At 42.5% G+C, this 16,870-nt stretch overlaps 1 protein-coding gene across 2 annotated transcripts in view; it reads left to right on the top strand.

Annotated features, from left to right (window-relative positions):
* FRMD3 (FERM domain containing 3) overlaps positions 1 to 16,870 on the top strand; it is a gene marked incomplete at its 5' end in the record, with an annotated part of 313,706 nt that overhangs the window by 223,531 nt on the left and 73,305 nt on the right. For both annotated transcript variants that reach the window (XM_082657370.1, XM_082657369.1), the window contains 4 exons: positions 10,485 to 10,572; positions 12,107 to 12,195; positions 15,210 to 15,273; positions 16,098 to 16,186. In XM_082657370.1, coding sequence (XP_082513496.1) covers positions 10,485 to 10,572; positions 12,107 to 12,195; positions 15,210 to 15,273; positions 16,098 to 16,186 — 330 coding nt within the window. The remainder of the gene's footprint in view (positions 1 to 10,484; positions 10,573 to 12,106; positions 12,196 to 15,209; positions 15,274 to 16,097; positions 16,187 to 16,870) is intronic.

The raw sequence follows: 16,870 nt of genomic DNA, 5'->3' as shown, positions 1-16,870 counted from the left end.
AGCCTTTTCAAATTAGCTTTTTTCACTAAGCAATATGCATTTAAGATTCCTGCTCGTCTTTTATTGATAGCTCATTTCTTCCTATTGCTGAATAATATATTCCGTTGTATGTACCGCAGTTTATTTATCCATTCACCTACCGAAGGACATATGGTTGCTTTCAAGTCTTGGCAGTTATGAGTAAAATTGGTATAATCATCCATGGACAGGCTTTTGTGTGGACGTAAATTTTCATCTCCTTTGGGTAAATATCAAGGAGCATCATTGCTGGATTGTATGGTAAGAGTATATTCAATTGTGTAAGAAACTGACAAACTGTCTTCCAAAGTGGCTGTACCATTTTGCATTCCTGCCAGCAATGGATGAGAGTTCCTGTTGCTCCACATCTTTACCAGCATGTGGTGTTTTCAGTGTTCTGGATTCCGGCCATTCCAATAGGTATATAGCTAATAGAATTTTATTTAGAAAGATTTTATAAAGGCATCTTTGGGCCTCTTAACACCCTGTGAACTGGAGAATGTAGATATGTATCTATATGATTCACAGTTTTGAATACATGTCTATGCTAAAACTCACTGAGGCTGAGTAATTCTTCTAGATCAGGTGTAGTTAATAAATTTGTTTGGCTTTCTGGGCTGTATGGTCTCTATTGCAGCCACTCAGCTCTGCTTTTGTAGGTGACATAGACAATACATAAATGAGTGGGCTGTGATTCACTAAAACTTTATTGACAAAACAGATGGTGGACTGGATTTGATTCATGGGTTCTAGTGACCTTTGTTTTAAACATCTAGTAGAGCAGGTCTAGAATCAATTTCTGCTTCACTATCCTGACTCCACAGATAATTTTAAGACAAAAGATCCATATTTGTTTTTAAAACTATGTATAAGAAATAATCTCATAATTTATAGATTTTATTTGAGTTTGGTATGCAGAGATGAGATCCTAGCAATGGGACTGCTTAGTAATAGGTTATTCCTCCTTCTAGAGCCCTCTGGTGGCTGGAGGAAGCCATTGCAACAACCCCCAGGGGACGTGACAGTTGTTATTTTTGACTCTTGGTTTCTGTTTTCCGCAGCTTTAATCATGACCATCTGGGTTAAGAGGGAATACCCATACCATTAGTCCTGGGGGGTCCTCAGAGGGGGTTGAAGATCAAGAATAAGATTGATTTCACTATCAGGAACCATGATAGGTTTCTCTGGAGGTTTTCCTGGAGTTTCTACTCAGCTAGTTCATCAGGTTTCTCATTAGAAGCAAAGACCTTTGGATTAGCTTCAGTAAAAGGTCATCAGCTTTTAAATATTCAGAAAACTCAATTGGCGGTGAAGCAGTTTGATGAAGTATATTCCTTGCCCTTAAAGAGCAGAAAAATTATCGGATTAGCCACCCCCATAATGATCTAATGCAGTGTGGTTTGTGCTGGAAGTAATAATGACACTGAGTGTATTTTAAAGAGTCAGCATCTCTTTTTATTTCTCAAAGCTCACAATCGCTGTAAATCATGTGCCATGGCTTCCTGGCAAGGATTTATAGTTTCAAAAATGTCTAGCTTTCTAGGACTTCCCTGGTGGTGCAGAGGTTAAGAATCCGCCTGCCAGTGCAGGGGACACAGGTTCGACCCTGGTCCGGAAGATCCCACATGCCGCAGAGCAACTGAGCCCGTGTACCACAGCTACTGAGCCTGTGCTCTAGAGCTCACGAGCCACAACTACTGAGCCCGCGAGCCACAATTACTAAGCCTGCACACCTAGAGCCCGTGCTCCACAACAAGAGAAGCCACCGCAATGAGAGGCCCGCGCACTGCAACAAACAGTAGCCCCTGCTCACCGCAACTAGAGAAAGCCTGCGTGCAGCAGTGAAGACCCAACGCTGCCAAAAATAAATAAATAAAAATTAATTAATTAATTAAAAAAAATAACAGTCCTTGGACTACACTCTCACCCAGATGTAGGTTCTTTGGCCAAATAATAGTTTTGGAAAATGGAATCAGCTCCCATAAAGTTCTAGCTTACTTGCAACTGGGGGATTTGGTAACATGCCTGTCACCTACATGACAGCAGCAGCACTCTTTAAAAGAATCATTTGTTCTCTGAGTCGCCACCATCCCTGCTCAGTCAGTTCACCTCAGTCCTCCATTGGATTGTTTGAAACTACCTTCTTTTACCAATAAGGAAACGGAGGCCTGAGAAATTAACTTATTCAAGGCTACACAGTTGTGAAACAATAGAACTTGACCTGAAACCTAAGTGTTCCTGTAAAGCACTCTGATGTCTTTCTAAGTGGCTGTTCTTCTATGTGTCTTGCCCCTGTCCCAGAGCATCACCATATGTCTCCCCCATATCATGGCAGTCACCCAAATTTGTAGTGTTCTATCTAATGCTCTGCACAGATGCAGTCCCTAATGTTCCCCAAGGAGCTTAGGAGAGATAATGTCCCTAAGTAAAGAATTAGAAGTGACAGACTAGGGACTCTCACTTCCAGTGAGGATGTGGAAAGCACGAGAGAGGGATCTCCCCCTAACACCAAGACACCACCAGCAAGCTAGATAAACTACAAAGTCTTTTTTTTTTTTTTTTTTTGCGGTACGCAGGCCTCTCACTGTTGTGGCCTCTCCCGTTGCGGAGCACAGGCTCCGGACGTGCAGGCCCAGCGGCCACGGCTCACGGGCCCAGCTGCTCCGCGACACGTGGGACCCTCCCGGACCGGGGCACGAACCCGTGTCCCCTGCATCGGCAGGCGGACCCCCAACCACTGTGCCACCAGGGAAGCCCCAAAGTCATATTTTTTAAACCCATCTGAGAGCTGAGGATACAAAGAAACCTAAAGGTACTGAAATCCAGAATGCCTTTCCTGGGACGGCAGAGACCTGCTGTTGCTTTTACCTCTGGTGGTAGGAGGAGGAGGAATATGCCAGAGGTGGGGGGCAAGGGGAACGAGCCAAACCTTTAACAAGCATTTAGTGACTACGAGTGGGCTGACCTGACTGATTGGGACCCCAAAGACTCCAGCTACAGAGTGAGTTGCACTTTCCCACCACCATTGGACCCCAGGCCTTCACTGAGTGAAGAGGGGCAGTATGCCAATGTCAGACAGGGCAGGAGAGCTGAGTGAAACCCCTCGGAGGCACTGCAGACCTTCAGCCAGGGCGGGACATCCCTTGCCAAGGGCGGAGGACATGACCACAGGAAGGAAAATGGTCATCTGAGGTGCAGAGAGCCGTGGGTGGGACTGGAGAGCAGAGGAGATTTCCTGCAGCTCAGAAAGTTGGCAGCCAAGCCATAAAGCATGGAGAACTCTCCAGAGTCTCGTGGATGCTAAGATCCCAAGCCCTGATGAAAGGCAAGTTCTGAGCGCACTTTCAAGCTTTGGAGCCAGTGGTAAACAAACTCTAAAGTTGCAACCAAGTTGCAGCAAAATCTAACCTAACTCAAATTGAGAATTCTACTTTGCGGCAGCAGACCATTCTATTGGTCTTTTACCCAAGAGTTTAATTCTGGAGCTCACAGACCCAAATGGTTCAGGTGGATCCAAACCCACCCCCTTCCCTGTCCACCTGTGCTCCAAGCAGCCCAAGTCATTGCCGTCAAGACCCACACCTCACTCCACAATTAACGTCCACTAATAATTTGCATTCATCCTTGGGATGCTGTACGATTTTGTACTCTATGTAATGGTATGCTAAAGGAGGATCAATAAGAGAGAGAGTGTTTCTCTTGGCAAAAAAAGTTTTCAAGACAGGCAGAAGGGAGATACATAGTTAAGTACATAATTACTTGACCTCACCTAGTTTATTAGAAAAGTATATCTTTAGAGAATTGTTAGTTCTTGAAAAAGAATTCAACTAAACACTGGTCTTTATCTCTAAATGACTCATTAGAGACACTATTAATCTTAGCAGAACAATTCCTGGTTCCAGATTTAAAGGATAGAAAATCATTATTTTCCATTACCAAACAGAGTTTTGGCCAGAAACAAATGTCCAGTGGGAGATTTGAAAGGAAAACAAATTTCTATTTAATTGATCGTAATGTCTTCCTGAAAACCTGACTATTCAATGATTTCCTCCTCAGTGAGTCAGGGGGACTCAGGAGTATCTTAGTGCTATCAGGGTCTCTACCTTTTCTCCATTGGTTTTGAACCCTTTTCCTTCTCTGAACATTTGTAGCTTTTCTCTGTGTATGAATTTTTAGATTAAGTCTTTGAAATGCTTAGGCATTGGAGATCTGAGTCAAACCCAATGCAAATGATACCAATTCGAGGACTTTTATTTTGAAGAGAGGACTTTGCTCTACTGTAAATATCTTGGCATGCTTCCTGACACTTCCAATCGAAGTCATATTTCTGATTTCAGTCACGTGCAGGGCTAGGAAGGGAACAAATGCTATTCTGAGGGCGAGGAGAGAGCATGCTCTCTGTCAGGCACTAGTCTAATGGCTTTACATCTGTTAACTGCTTATTCTTTACACCAAATCTTGGAGATAGGTACTATTTTTAATCTCCATTGTATGGAATCAAACAGACACAGCTTCACTTGTTTTCTAGTCCTGTGTTCAGTTCCTAAATCAGGGTTCAGCAAACTTTTCCTATCCTAGGCCATTTAGTAAATATCTTAGGCTTTGCACAACATATGGTCTCTGTCACAACCTCTCATTTTTGCCATCGTAGCATGACAGTGTCCACAGATGGTACCCAAACAAATGGGTGTGTCTTTGTTCCAATAAAACTTTATTTATGGAGACTGATATTTAAATGTCAGGTAATTTTCACAGGGCATGAAATATTATTCTTTGATTGTTTCAAGCCATTTAAAAATGGAAAAAACATTTCTAGTTCCAGGGCTGTACAAAACCAGGTGGCGATCCGGATTTAGCCCGCAGACTCTAGTCTGGGGATCTCTGACCTAGATTAAAAGAAGATATCACTGCTCTCTATTCAGGTCTAAATATCTGTTGTCTGGGATGGAGTGCCTCAATACCGATAACATGAAATGTTTAGAATTTGAAAAATGCTTTCTAGAAAAGCCAATAGAAACCATGTCACTTGGAAATGCTCAGCCTGGCATCCAGGAGAGCAGGCAAATGGCCCTGGACCATATCATGTTGGTCGTGATGGTAGCGCAGGTCCCGAGAAGCCCTTTGGAATCAGGCTGCCTTGGGTTTGCATTCACTCCTCCACCTAATACTTGAGTAACCTTGAGCAAGTTACTTTTACTCTTTGAGTGTCAAAATCCTCATCTGTAAAATGAGCATAAGAATTCCTCCTTGATGAATAGTAAGTGAAAAAAATATATATACTGCTTCACAATATAAACAGTTATATATTGCTCAGAACAGGAGAGTTTGGTAAAAGGTTGTTCTGCATGGGTATCTCTTATATTCCTGACTAGTCTGTTGAGTTTAATGGTGCTTTTAGATTGCATAATACTTCACCCAATAATTCTTTTACTAAAAAGGCAGGAATTGTTTCTCTTTTGATCATTGAAAATGTATGATAGATAAAAGAGTATATTCAATATATGTATCATTTGCAGATTGGTTGAAAAACCACCCATGACCCCCTAACTCTGCTTACGAATTAGAACATCACCAGATGATCTCAAGTCTCCTAACGTGACCCTTCCAGACTACCTCCCTCCCTTCTCTATGCTATTCTGAATTTTAGGTTATTCATTCTCTTATTTTGCTTTTATAAATGTACTCCATACATCAACAAGTAACGTATGCTTAGTTTTTTCCTACTTTTGACTTTCATACAAATGGAATCACACTCTATTTGTGTATCTCACTTTCCCCCTACCAACATGATGTTTTTGAGGTTCTTCACATTGATCCATACAGCCACAGGTCTTCATTTTTGCTTCTGTGTAATTAATTTTCTATCATATGAACATGTCACATTTTAGGTATCCATTCTCCTGTTGACACTGGGGTTGTTTCTAGGTTTTTGCTATTACAAAGTTACTATGGCTGCTTGAATACTTCTCGTAGGGGTGTATGTAAAAGAGTCCCTAAGTGTAGGTACAAACCTAGGTGTAGAAACCAGGTACAAGCTTGTGCCATAGAGTTTGCACAAGTTCAGCTTTTCTAGGAAATTGTGGCTTGTTTGCTGAAGGGGTTGCTCCATTCACACCAATAATTTATGAGGGTTCCCAGTGCTTCACGGCCTTTTTTCTTTCTTTTCCTTTTTTCTTAAACTCTTAAAAATGGAAGCATAACACAAGTTCAGAAAAGCCAACAAAACATAGATGTCAAGCTCAATGAATTATTACAAAGCGAGTACGTATGTAACCACCACCCAGGTCAAAGTGAGAATTTGTGACACCTCAGAAGCCCCTGTTATGCCCCTTCCCAATATTTATCTTCTCCCTTCCCCCCACCAAAGGTAATCACATCTCTGACTTTAAATACTTTAGTTTTGTTTTGCTCATTTAAAAAAGCCATATAAATGGAATTCGTTCAATGTGTATTCATTTCTATCTGGCCTGTTTTGTTCAGTTTTATTTTTGTAATAGTCACCCATCTTGTTGTATGTGGCTTGAATTCATTTATTTTCACAGCTGTATAGTGTTCCGTTGTATATCCATTCTACTGTTAGTAGACATTTGTTTCCTGTTTTTTTGCTGTTACAAATGGCACTACTGTGAAAATTCTATGTATTTCTTGATGCAGCAGGCACTCATCCCTGTTGTATGTATAACTATGAATGGAATTGCTGTGTTATAGGGTAAACATGTTTAACTTCAGGAGATAACGTCAGTTTTCCAGATAGTTCTACTAAATTAGTCTTCTACCAACAGTATATGAGAGTTGCTTTTGCTGCACATGCTCATGAATGCTTGGTATTTTTTTTAATTTTGGCTGTCAGATGGATGTGTAAGTGACTTCTTAGAGTTTTTCATTTTCCTGATTTTAGAGAGGTTAAGCACATTGTCCTGTGGTTGTTGGCTATTTGGATATCTTATTTTGTGAAGTGTCTATTCAAGTCTTTTGCCATGTTTCCTTCTGAGTTATCTTTAAAAATTATTTTATTGTTGGTTATTGATTTATTGGAGGTTTTTAAAAAAATATTCTACATAGGAGTTCTTTTTTTTTTTTTTTTTTTTTGCGGTACGCGGGCCTCTCACTGCTGTGGCCTCTCCCGCTGTGGAGCACAGGCTCTGGACGCGCAGGCTCAGCGGCCATGGCTCACGGGCCCAGCCGCTCCGCGGCACGTGGGATCTTCCCGGACCGGGGCACGAACCCGTGTCCCCTGCATCGGCAGGCGGACTCTCAACCACTGCGCCACCAGGGAAGCCCAGGAGTCCTTTTTTGATTGTACATGTTGCCAAAATCTTTTCCCAGACAGGGACTTACCTTTTCACGCCTGGATGATAGCTCCTGATGAGCAGAGGTCTCTGCGTTTAATGGTGTGTCCTCTGGAGCTGTGTAGCACGGCACCCTGCTGCCCTCTGGGGTTGAGTGTTTGCAATTAGATGCTCATCAGATTTACGAAGGACAGGGGAATGGTCAGAAAGAGACCACCTAGGCAAGCAAAAAGTCCTGACTTTCCAATAGGAACTTCCAAACTATAGCCTTTCAAAATTAACTTGTTCCCAGACTGAATGGAAAAGAAGGGTGTGCTGCAAAACCAAAGTCGAATTTCAAGAATAAACAGTCTGTAGCTGTTTCGACAAAGAGGTTGACGGTTTACCACAAAGGGGAACGGCCAGCTCTCTAGAGGCAGAGTGAGGGCCTTTCATGTGAAGCGGCAGGATTTTCCTGGAGCAGAGCTGGTGGCCTGTGGCGTGGGAGGTGCTGGGCTGCTTTAGCTCTAGTCCGGTTTCTCTTTGGCCTCAATCTGGGTCATTAGGCTGCAGTTTTGTCTTGAGGGCCACCAGAGTGGGGTACTGCTTAGCAACATGCTGGACAGCTCAGCTTTGTGCTTTGTCCCCAGCCAGGGGGGTGAGGGAGTGTATGAACGAGTGAGTGAGAGAGAAAAGAGAGAGTGTGTATGTGGGGGCAGGAAGCCCCCAATATTCAGATTCAATAATTATCTTTATTTGCTGGTGAAAGGTAAGCTTTTACTTCAGGAACTTATGAGAGAGCTATGAAGGGAGAAATACCTGTATGTATTGCAAAAACTTGCAGAAAGTCCCCTTTCCCTTCCCCATCAAAATACTTGGTGATTTTCTTGAATCTCTTGTTCCTTTATCAAAAAGAGAAACAATTATAATGACTAGGGCTTCAAAAAAAAAAAAAAGAATCAAAGAAATGGTCAAAGAAAGACAGGATTTGTTAGATTGAAAGGGTCGTAAAGTGCTGATCGGGGTGAATAAATAAGGAGGCTCCCTTTATGTATGTCCCAGTGAAACTTCAGAACATCAAAACTAAAGAGGAAATTCGGAAAGCCTTATTTTCCTAAAGAAGGTGTTTGAGTTAATCCCTCAGTAATACATTGTGTAAAGGATGGATTTAAAAATTACCTCTTCTATTAAAAGAAAAAGGTAGCATGTGTGGCTCCCTTCCCTTCCCTCTCCAAGTCCCTGTGGATAATAAAAAATGTATTAGAAAGCAGATGCAAGAAAGAACACCATCTTTGGATCAGAAGTCCTGCGGCATCTCTGGAAGATAGGAAATAGATGGAAGGAATCCAGGTCAAAGACATATAGAATAGGAATGGTTCTGGGTGCTTCAGGCAACAGATAACAGGGCAGCCATCATGGTGGTTGGGCAACTGCATCTGGAACAGTTGGGCAGCTTTGACCTCTTCCTCTGGTTCCCTCGTGCTGAGTCATGGGCAGCAGCAGGCTTGAGCTGGAGGTACCTTATGTGGACAATGTCCAGAAGGAACTACAACCTTCAGCCTGAAATCAAGTTACTAACTCACACTCTTCCCATGTGGCCTGTCTTGTCCTTCCCTACAAGCTCTGGAGGACACTGTATTAAACAAATAACATAAAATACAAAAATGAGCATCCAACCATGAGTCACCAAACACTTTAGGAAACATCAATTCATTGAATAAGACACTGATTCAGCAAACCAAAGGGCTGTCACCACGAAAACAGCATTAATGGAGTAACAGGGATTGGACTTTCAAAGAAACAAAGTGGATATCCTCAGAGGAGTAAGAAGAGTTTATTCCATAAAATAAGAACAGGCATCTGTTTCAAGAGCCGAATAGACATTACATTAGAAATGAAATATTTAGTTGATATTTTAAAACAACTCATCAGTGGGATGGAAAGCAGGATGCACACAGCTGGAGAAGAAATTAATGAGCTGGAGGTTTGAATAAAGAAATAATTCAGAATGTAATACAAAAAGCCTTAGATTTAAGAGAATGAAACAAAGTTTAAAAAGACATGGAGGATAGACCTAGGAGTTTCAAAATCCATTTGCTTGGGTCTCTCAAAGGAGAGAAGAGAGAGAGAGTGGTTGAGGTGAGGAAGAGGCCAGGAAGGGAAGAAAAGAATCAAAGAAATGGTCAGAAATGAGTTATTGGATTACAAGCGTCCCCACAGTGCTGATCTTGATGAATAAATAAAGATGCTCCTTAGACATATTAGAGTGAACATTCAGGGTAAAGAGAAGATCTTGAAAGGCTTTACAGAGAAGGAAGATGGGATACTGTTTTCATTAGAGACATGAGGACTCTTCGCTGTCTTGAGGGGGTGGGGAGGGAATCCATCTTTGAGGAGAGACTTGGGTGGAAATAGAGTTAATATTGCAATACAGTTTTACATTGTGAACATAAAACTGCATTCCTGTTGTTAGCAAACTCTTCCTGGTTGTTCAGGTTACATATTATCCTTGGAGAATGGTTCGGATTCTCTAAGATACGTGTGAGATATTGTTAGTCAAAGCAGAGTCTTTGAAATGCACAATCCTGGTTTGGAAGTTAGCCCTGAAAGGGCTTCATAGCCATCTGTATTTGCAGCCCCCTTTTTCTGCCTGGGGCCAAGACCTTGTTTACCACCCTGGAGGACACAGCTAGGACTAGAAGTGGCTGAGGTTTTCTTTCCAAATCCAGGGCTTTCCAATGGAATGGTTGACAGCTCTTCTTACCCGGATGGCTCTGTTTAGGCTGTTGATGGGGTAACAGGCTTGCCCACTTCCTGCCCTGAGCAAAAAGAAATGCCATTTATCCTGGATAATCTTTTAAAGTAAGTAGGAAAGAACAGATGCTGAGTTTTAGTTCATATTAAGATTGAATTTGCGAGGGCCCCTGCTTATTGGTAACTTGATAACCTTGATTAACTGTCCGGGTCACTGGAGTTCTCACAGTACGTGTGGGTTTATAATGGAACAGTTAGCCCTGGAACATGGGCTCAGATTTCTTAGCAAAGGGCTCCTCGTGGAGAGGAATAATGACCAGTCTTACTATTTATGGGATTTCTCTCTTTATTTAGTTAAGAATAGCACATTTTATTGAATGAAGGAACTCCATGTTTCTATTATTTTTCATATTAACTCCCTAAACTTCTCTTGTGTGATTTTAGAGGCCAGAGCCCACCAGTTGCTGAATTTAACTTACTCCTGAAAGCTCACACTTTGGAAACGTATGGGGTGGATCCCCACCCATGCAAGGTAATGCCCCTCACTGCAGGTCGACATACAATGATTGTTTTGCCCAGAAAAGAGTTAATTGGTATGCAGGTCTGGAGGATCCCTTCTAGGATATTTCCACAGCCTGGCCCATCGCCCCTAATCATAAGGGACAACAGTGGGCTGCAGTCACATGTTTGGGTGGTAGATTTTCTCTCTTGGCCTCTTCTAATTGCTTGCTAATTCATTCATCCATCAAGTGGATGGTTTTCCTCCTGAGAAGTTATAGGATCCTAACAGGTTTATTTTCAAAGGCCATTGCCAGTAAGAATGCAGTCTTTCAAAATGGGTAAGTGGAAGGAAAAAAGAAAGATTTAAAATTCACATTAGGAGTACGTATTTGTTTTTCTTTTTTCCTTTTTCTCGAATTAATACTTGACAGCATTTTCCTCAAGTGGGAAACCCAGACCACCTGTGTCAGAATCACCTGGGCCCCACCCCAGGGCCACTGAATCAGAATCACTGGGGGTGCAGCTGGGGAATCTGCCTTTTAAACAAGCTCCCAAAGTGAGGCTCAAGTGCATGTTTTCCGGAAATGTTTTATGAAAACAGTGTTCTTTCCATATCCTAAACTATGCAGCAGTCAGACTCTAACCTGAATGCTAAACTAAGCGTTTATATCAGCCAGGCTCTTACAGGTATGTTTTTGAGTCATACTAGAACATTTTTTTACCCAGATGGGCTAATAGTATTTGGTGACGTCCTCGTGCTAGAGATGTAGCTCAGGCTGCTTATTAGAAGGACCTGGGAAGCTTCATAAACGCCTGTTGCCCAGTGCCATCAGGATCTGTGAGGGTGCAGCCCGGGCAGAGAACCAGTGGGGCCCTATTTACAGTGGCATGTGCCTCTGCTGGCTCTGCCCACACAGTTATTTTAGAATATTTGCCAGATGTCTCTTCCTGCTAATGGTATAAATCAGATTCTTCCATTTAGTGAATTAGATTTTATCGACAAATTTGAGCCTCTGTTTTATTTATTACTTGGAGACTGACTTGGTTTTTGTTGTTGTTCCTTTGCCTTCCCTTCTCAATGCTTAGTTTTCCTGGTGGAGGCTGGAATCAAAGTAGGCATTTCCAGACATGTCTTTATATTTACATGGCCAGAAATCCTGTGTGGGATTGAGTCAGGTTAGATTAGACGCTCAGGGATTTGGTTTCAGGGCTAATGAAAACCAAGAACAGTCTTCCCACATTGTAGGGCAGATCTGAGAACTCAGGCAGCACCTGAACGCACTTGGAAGTAGACTGGTGGTTTGGGACTAATCTGTATTTTCCCAGGAGGTTCCTGGTGAGGCAGAAGGTCCATTCCTCAGACGGGAAAGCTATACATTCCTGGCCCTCGCCCAAATGTTAGGCGTACTACGGTTGGAAGTCCCATCTCAGAAGCTTAGTTTATTTCTACAGTCATTGTAATTAACCTGAAATTAACCCAGCGTGAGGATGAATAGGCATATCATTTAGCCTTTATTTTATATTCCTTAATCCAAATATGTTTTTATGTCTTTTTTTTTTTTCAGGATTCAACAGGCACCACAACGTTTTTAGGATTCACTGCTGCAGGCTTTGTGGTATTTCAGGGAAATAAGAGAATCCATTTGATAAAATGGTGAGTAGTGAGTACTTCTTCGGAAAAAAATTGTTTAATCTTGTTTTTTTTTATTAATGTCGTTTTTCTTTCCCAGCCTTTGACTTTTTGCTTGGAAATGTCAGGTAGAATGCCTAGGATCCAATTCTCTGCCCTGGAACTTCTTATAAAGAGATTATTCATCTAAAAATGGAACCCAGTCTCAGTTGTCTTAGACCTTGGGTGTCCTGGGCTCGGGGGGCTCTGCCTTTGAAGAAAAGGTGTCCAGGATTGCTGGTGAGGAAACACTGGCCAGAGGGGTGACCACGGGCTAGGTCAGGGCAGGATAAATGTGCAAGTTCCCTTGAATGACTCAGGACCCCCTCTCTTCCACTCACTTCTTTCCATTCTCTTCTGTTGAATCCTCGCTCTAGACTCCCCCTTTGTAATCCAGTGTATCAGTGACGATGCTTTTTGCTTAAAGGAACAGGAATGTCTGCTCACAGTGGCTTACAAATGAGAGGACTGATTATCTCAAACGGCAAAAGTTCCAGGGGTCAGGCAGCCCCATGGTCCTCTAACTGAACTGCCTGACAACACCGTGAAAGACTTGGACCCCTCCATTCTCTTCTCTGCCATCCCAGGGTGGTGGGTTTTATCCCCAGGCTTGTGCTCATAAAATGGCCATGTGCGCAACTCTGGCCCTTACATCTTCACACAGCAACACTCCCTGAAGGAGAGCAGCCCCTTGCATGTGTCTCCTATTAAAACAAGGGTAACTTTTTCAGAAGCTCTGTAGGAGACTTCCTGTGTATCTCATTGGGCAGGATAGGGTCATATGCGCCCCCTTAAACTAATCCTTCCAAGAAGAAGAATTCCATGATGAGGTTGGTCAAATCAAGCTCCATCCTTTTGGGGCTGGGAAGAGCATCATCTGCATGAACAGTTGATCTAGAGGAAGAATAAAGTCTGGGTTGTGTCTGGAAGGACATGGGAGGATGGACCGGCAGTGCCCACTATGTCCAATCAAGGAACAAAGTAGCTTTAGTAGAGTGAAGAAGGCTGAACATTTTATGTGCATTGGAATATTGTAAGGGCTTAGTCTGGTTCATAGCTTCAGCGTGATTTGGTTCCCTCCCTGATGGTCCCTGACAGATTTGTCACCCAGTGTCTCCCTGAGTGGTGGGCTCACTCTTTTGGCCTGAGCCCTTGGGTCTGCAGTTCTTGATGGGCCAGTGGGCATCCATCCTCAGTCCTGGGTTTGGAATGCTCTTTTGCACTTACCTGAACCTCTGTTTCATGGTTCTGTTAGCTTCAGGATTTCTCTCAGCACTCTTTATCAAGTCCCCCCACCACCGCTTCTTGGCACACTCTTAGCACCTGCCTTCCCTTCAACCCTTCTCTACTAGATTAGCATAGTCAGCTCATGTCCACTTTGCTCCCTACACCTTCTGCTCTTTTTCATGATCAGCCCTCTCTTTCTAAGAATGCTAATTTATCTAAGTATCTTCTCTTCCCACTCTATCACTGCCTTTATTCATGTCATACTTTCAGTTCCCATCTGTGCCCACTTATTCTCTTCCTCCACAATTATCATTCTCAAACTCTGCCTCTAATAAATCACTTAACTCTCTGTGTCTCAATGTACTCATCCATAAAATGGGCATCAGTTATATCCGACTGCTTTATAGGAAAGAAAGGAGATGGGGGAGAAGCCGGTAAAATAGTGTGTGTGAGAGTGATTTGATTTGTGAACAAGGATGTTTTATGAATGTATAACATGGTGGAGTTACCAGTTTTCTTCCCCGTATTTTCAGTACCTGTAAAGAAGCTCCAATGTTAACCACACTTCAGTCCATTCCAGAAAAAGTTCCCTGGCGATTTCTGCTGACTTTGGGGAGCATGGGCAATGCGGGCAGGGACTTCCCCGTCCTCTCCTAGGACTACAAAAGGCTTGAGGATGCTGAAGGGTGTTTGATTCTCAGGTACTAGTCAACTTTGGAGTAGCTGGGTTAGAACCTGACATGTCTCACGTGCAGATTAATTGCAAGTCTCTCCCATTTGGGGCTTTAGTTTCTTCTTGGCTACCCTGAAGAGTTGAGATGGACAGTCACCAGACCATTAGTTTCTGGATTCTACCTCTTGGTGTTCCTGGTGGGGTGCTGATGTCATCCCCATCCCTTCCAGCCACGGCTTAGGCACATATTTGTAGCAGCCATGTACATGTTACTAAAATAAATTTTCTTCCCACGTTAAACCTAGTTTTGTTCTGTTTTGTTTTTGACATCCATTGAGCTTTGTCACTCTTGCAAATCCTCTCCACAGCTTAATATGACCTCACAATTCCTTTTCCCCCAGGAAAAGCACAGGGGCACACCTCACTGTCCTAGGAATTAGATCAAAGGAGTAAAAATAGAATTCCCTCCTCTCTTTACACGTGTCTCCTCACCAAGGAGTTGACCTTAGGTCTACATTTCAGTCAGATTTTAACTGAGCAGCTCCTTAAGAGGAAGCCTCAAGTCTTTTGACTACAGTTCGTCAAGTTGTCCTTAACAGTTTTGAGCATCTCAGTATCTAATACAATTATTCATTTATCAACAGGGAGAGCAGAAATGAAAACTTTGCATTGTGGTGTGTGTTTCTTGGAGATGGATGTGAAAGGTTACAGATACTGTGAATCCATACTGTTTCATTAACCGAATATGAAATAACTACATTCTTCCTATCTTGCAAAATGGGCTGACCAATTAACATTGTTCTGGTCATTAATGTTCATGAAACCCCTAGAGCTCCTTGGAGGAAAGGTGCAGCTTCACGGTAAAAACAATGGAATAAATAATTCTGAGCTGCCCACGGAGCCTCTCTTGGGAAGAAAATTGCTGTATCATTCACTTGGGGGCTCTTCGCCGCTCATTAGACCTTCAGCCATGATAACATCTCGTTTCATTGCAGTCTGCTTGGCATTTGTGAGTCAGGCGGATTCCATTGGGATAGCCAGGTACCTTGGTTAGCTGCTACTTTTTTTCTTCTCACCCAAAGAGATTTTCTTTTCTTAGGTCGGATGTCTGCAAATTGAAGTTTGAAGGGAAGACGTTTTATGTGATTGGCACCCAGAAGGAGGTCAGAAACTGTTTTTCTAGCTGTCTGTTGTTGTGTGTGCATGTGTGTGTGTGCAGGTGTGTATGTGCAGGAGAAGGAGTCAAGTGTAAACTGTGCCTTTAGTCATGTAGCCCCCAGAAGACCACGATGTTAATGTCTGTGATGATACTGGAAGTTTGGAGTTAAATAAACACCGGCTTTGCACATTTAAGAATAAATTCAGTGAGCAATGCTGTCCATATACCCCTGTGTAAAAATTAGACGGTGATAAACTTGAGAAATAGAAAATTGAACTTCCTCCTACCTCTGTAATTTGCCAGAATGATAAAACAAATGAATAATACTTAAAGATAGCTATCAGCCAGTGCTGGTTAGAGTTTTATAAACAGAGTCTGTAAGGCCAGGGAATCTTAAAATGTTAGTTGGCTTCATCATTTGGGAGGAGGCCATTACCGAAACGTTGAGCCTCAGAGCTAGGTCTGGAAGTTTCTGGATTTTCTTGATCCTAGTTTTTGGTTTAAGCACTAGATATTCAAGAATGGCAAATAAGTTTTTAAACTCATCCAACTCTGATTGAGAGTTAGGCAATGCTTGGAGTGTTGAGAAGGATTGTGAAGCTGTTCTTTATCAGAAACAGGGCCTGGATGGGTTCGTAATATCTGCAAAGGGTGAGGGAGGGGGGAGTACCATTTCAGGAACACTTCTAAGAACACAGTAATGCATCCGTTACTTCAGATCTGTTTGGTAAGTGGCAGGATGCAAATAGGTAACTTCTTGAAGGAAAAACATGAACAACATACACTGTGTTTAACATGCCCTTTCTTGTTTTGTTATTTTTTTATTAGAAAAAAGCCATGTTGGCGTTCCATACTTCAACACCAGCTGCCTGCAAACATCTTTGGAAGTGTGGGGTGGAGAACCAGGCCTTTTATAAGTAAGTAGCTTTTATTCATTTAATCATAGGTTTTAAAAGCACCCCTGGAACCCTTTATGTTTTGCAAACAGCTGCATATTCATTTTTTTTAATATAGTCCTTTTCAGTATATTTAAGTGAATTATAAATGGGGTGCATTGTTCAGGGTGACTCCCAGCCACTGTTGACCTGATCAAGTCCTGAACTTTATTTTACGTTGGGTGTTTCCCATAGAGTTGCTGTGGGATTTTTTTTTTTTTCTTTTGATATTGCTATTTCCATCCAGCCTGTCATGGGATCTTTTTTCGGTTCGTGTCTCCTCAGAAGCAGACCTTGAGAAGAGTTTTGTGCCAGTAGTTTCTTTGGGATGTGGTTACTGAACATACCAATAGGGGAGTGGAGGAGGGAGAAATAAGCAATTTAGGACACGTTATTGAGCAGTCACTACTGAGAGCAGCTGGGCTCAGCTCTGCTGGGGAACTCTTGTCAGACTGTAGAACGGGCCTCAAAGTTCTCCCACTGACCAGCAAGGAGGTTGGGCTGTTTATCTACTAATTCCCCATTCATTTTGGCTTAGAGACACTTACGAGGGCAGAGTTAATACTCTCTGAGCATGGGTTGAATGTGCTCTCAACACTAGAAAAGAAACCTTGGGCAGGGAGTCACACATGTTCATAGTAAGAAGGCCTCAGTATATAGAGATGA

This window comes from Grampus griseus, assembly GCF_964374135.1.
Source record: "Grampus griseus genome assembly, chromosome: 6".
Taxonomy (NCBI): Eukaryota; Metazoa; Chordata; class Mammalia; order Artiodactyla; family Delphinidae; genus Grampus; species Grampus griseus.
This window is presented reverse-complemented; position numbering and strand designations above follow the sequence as displayed.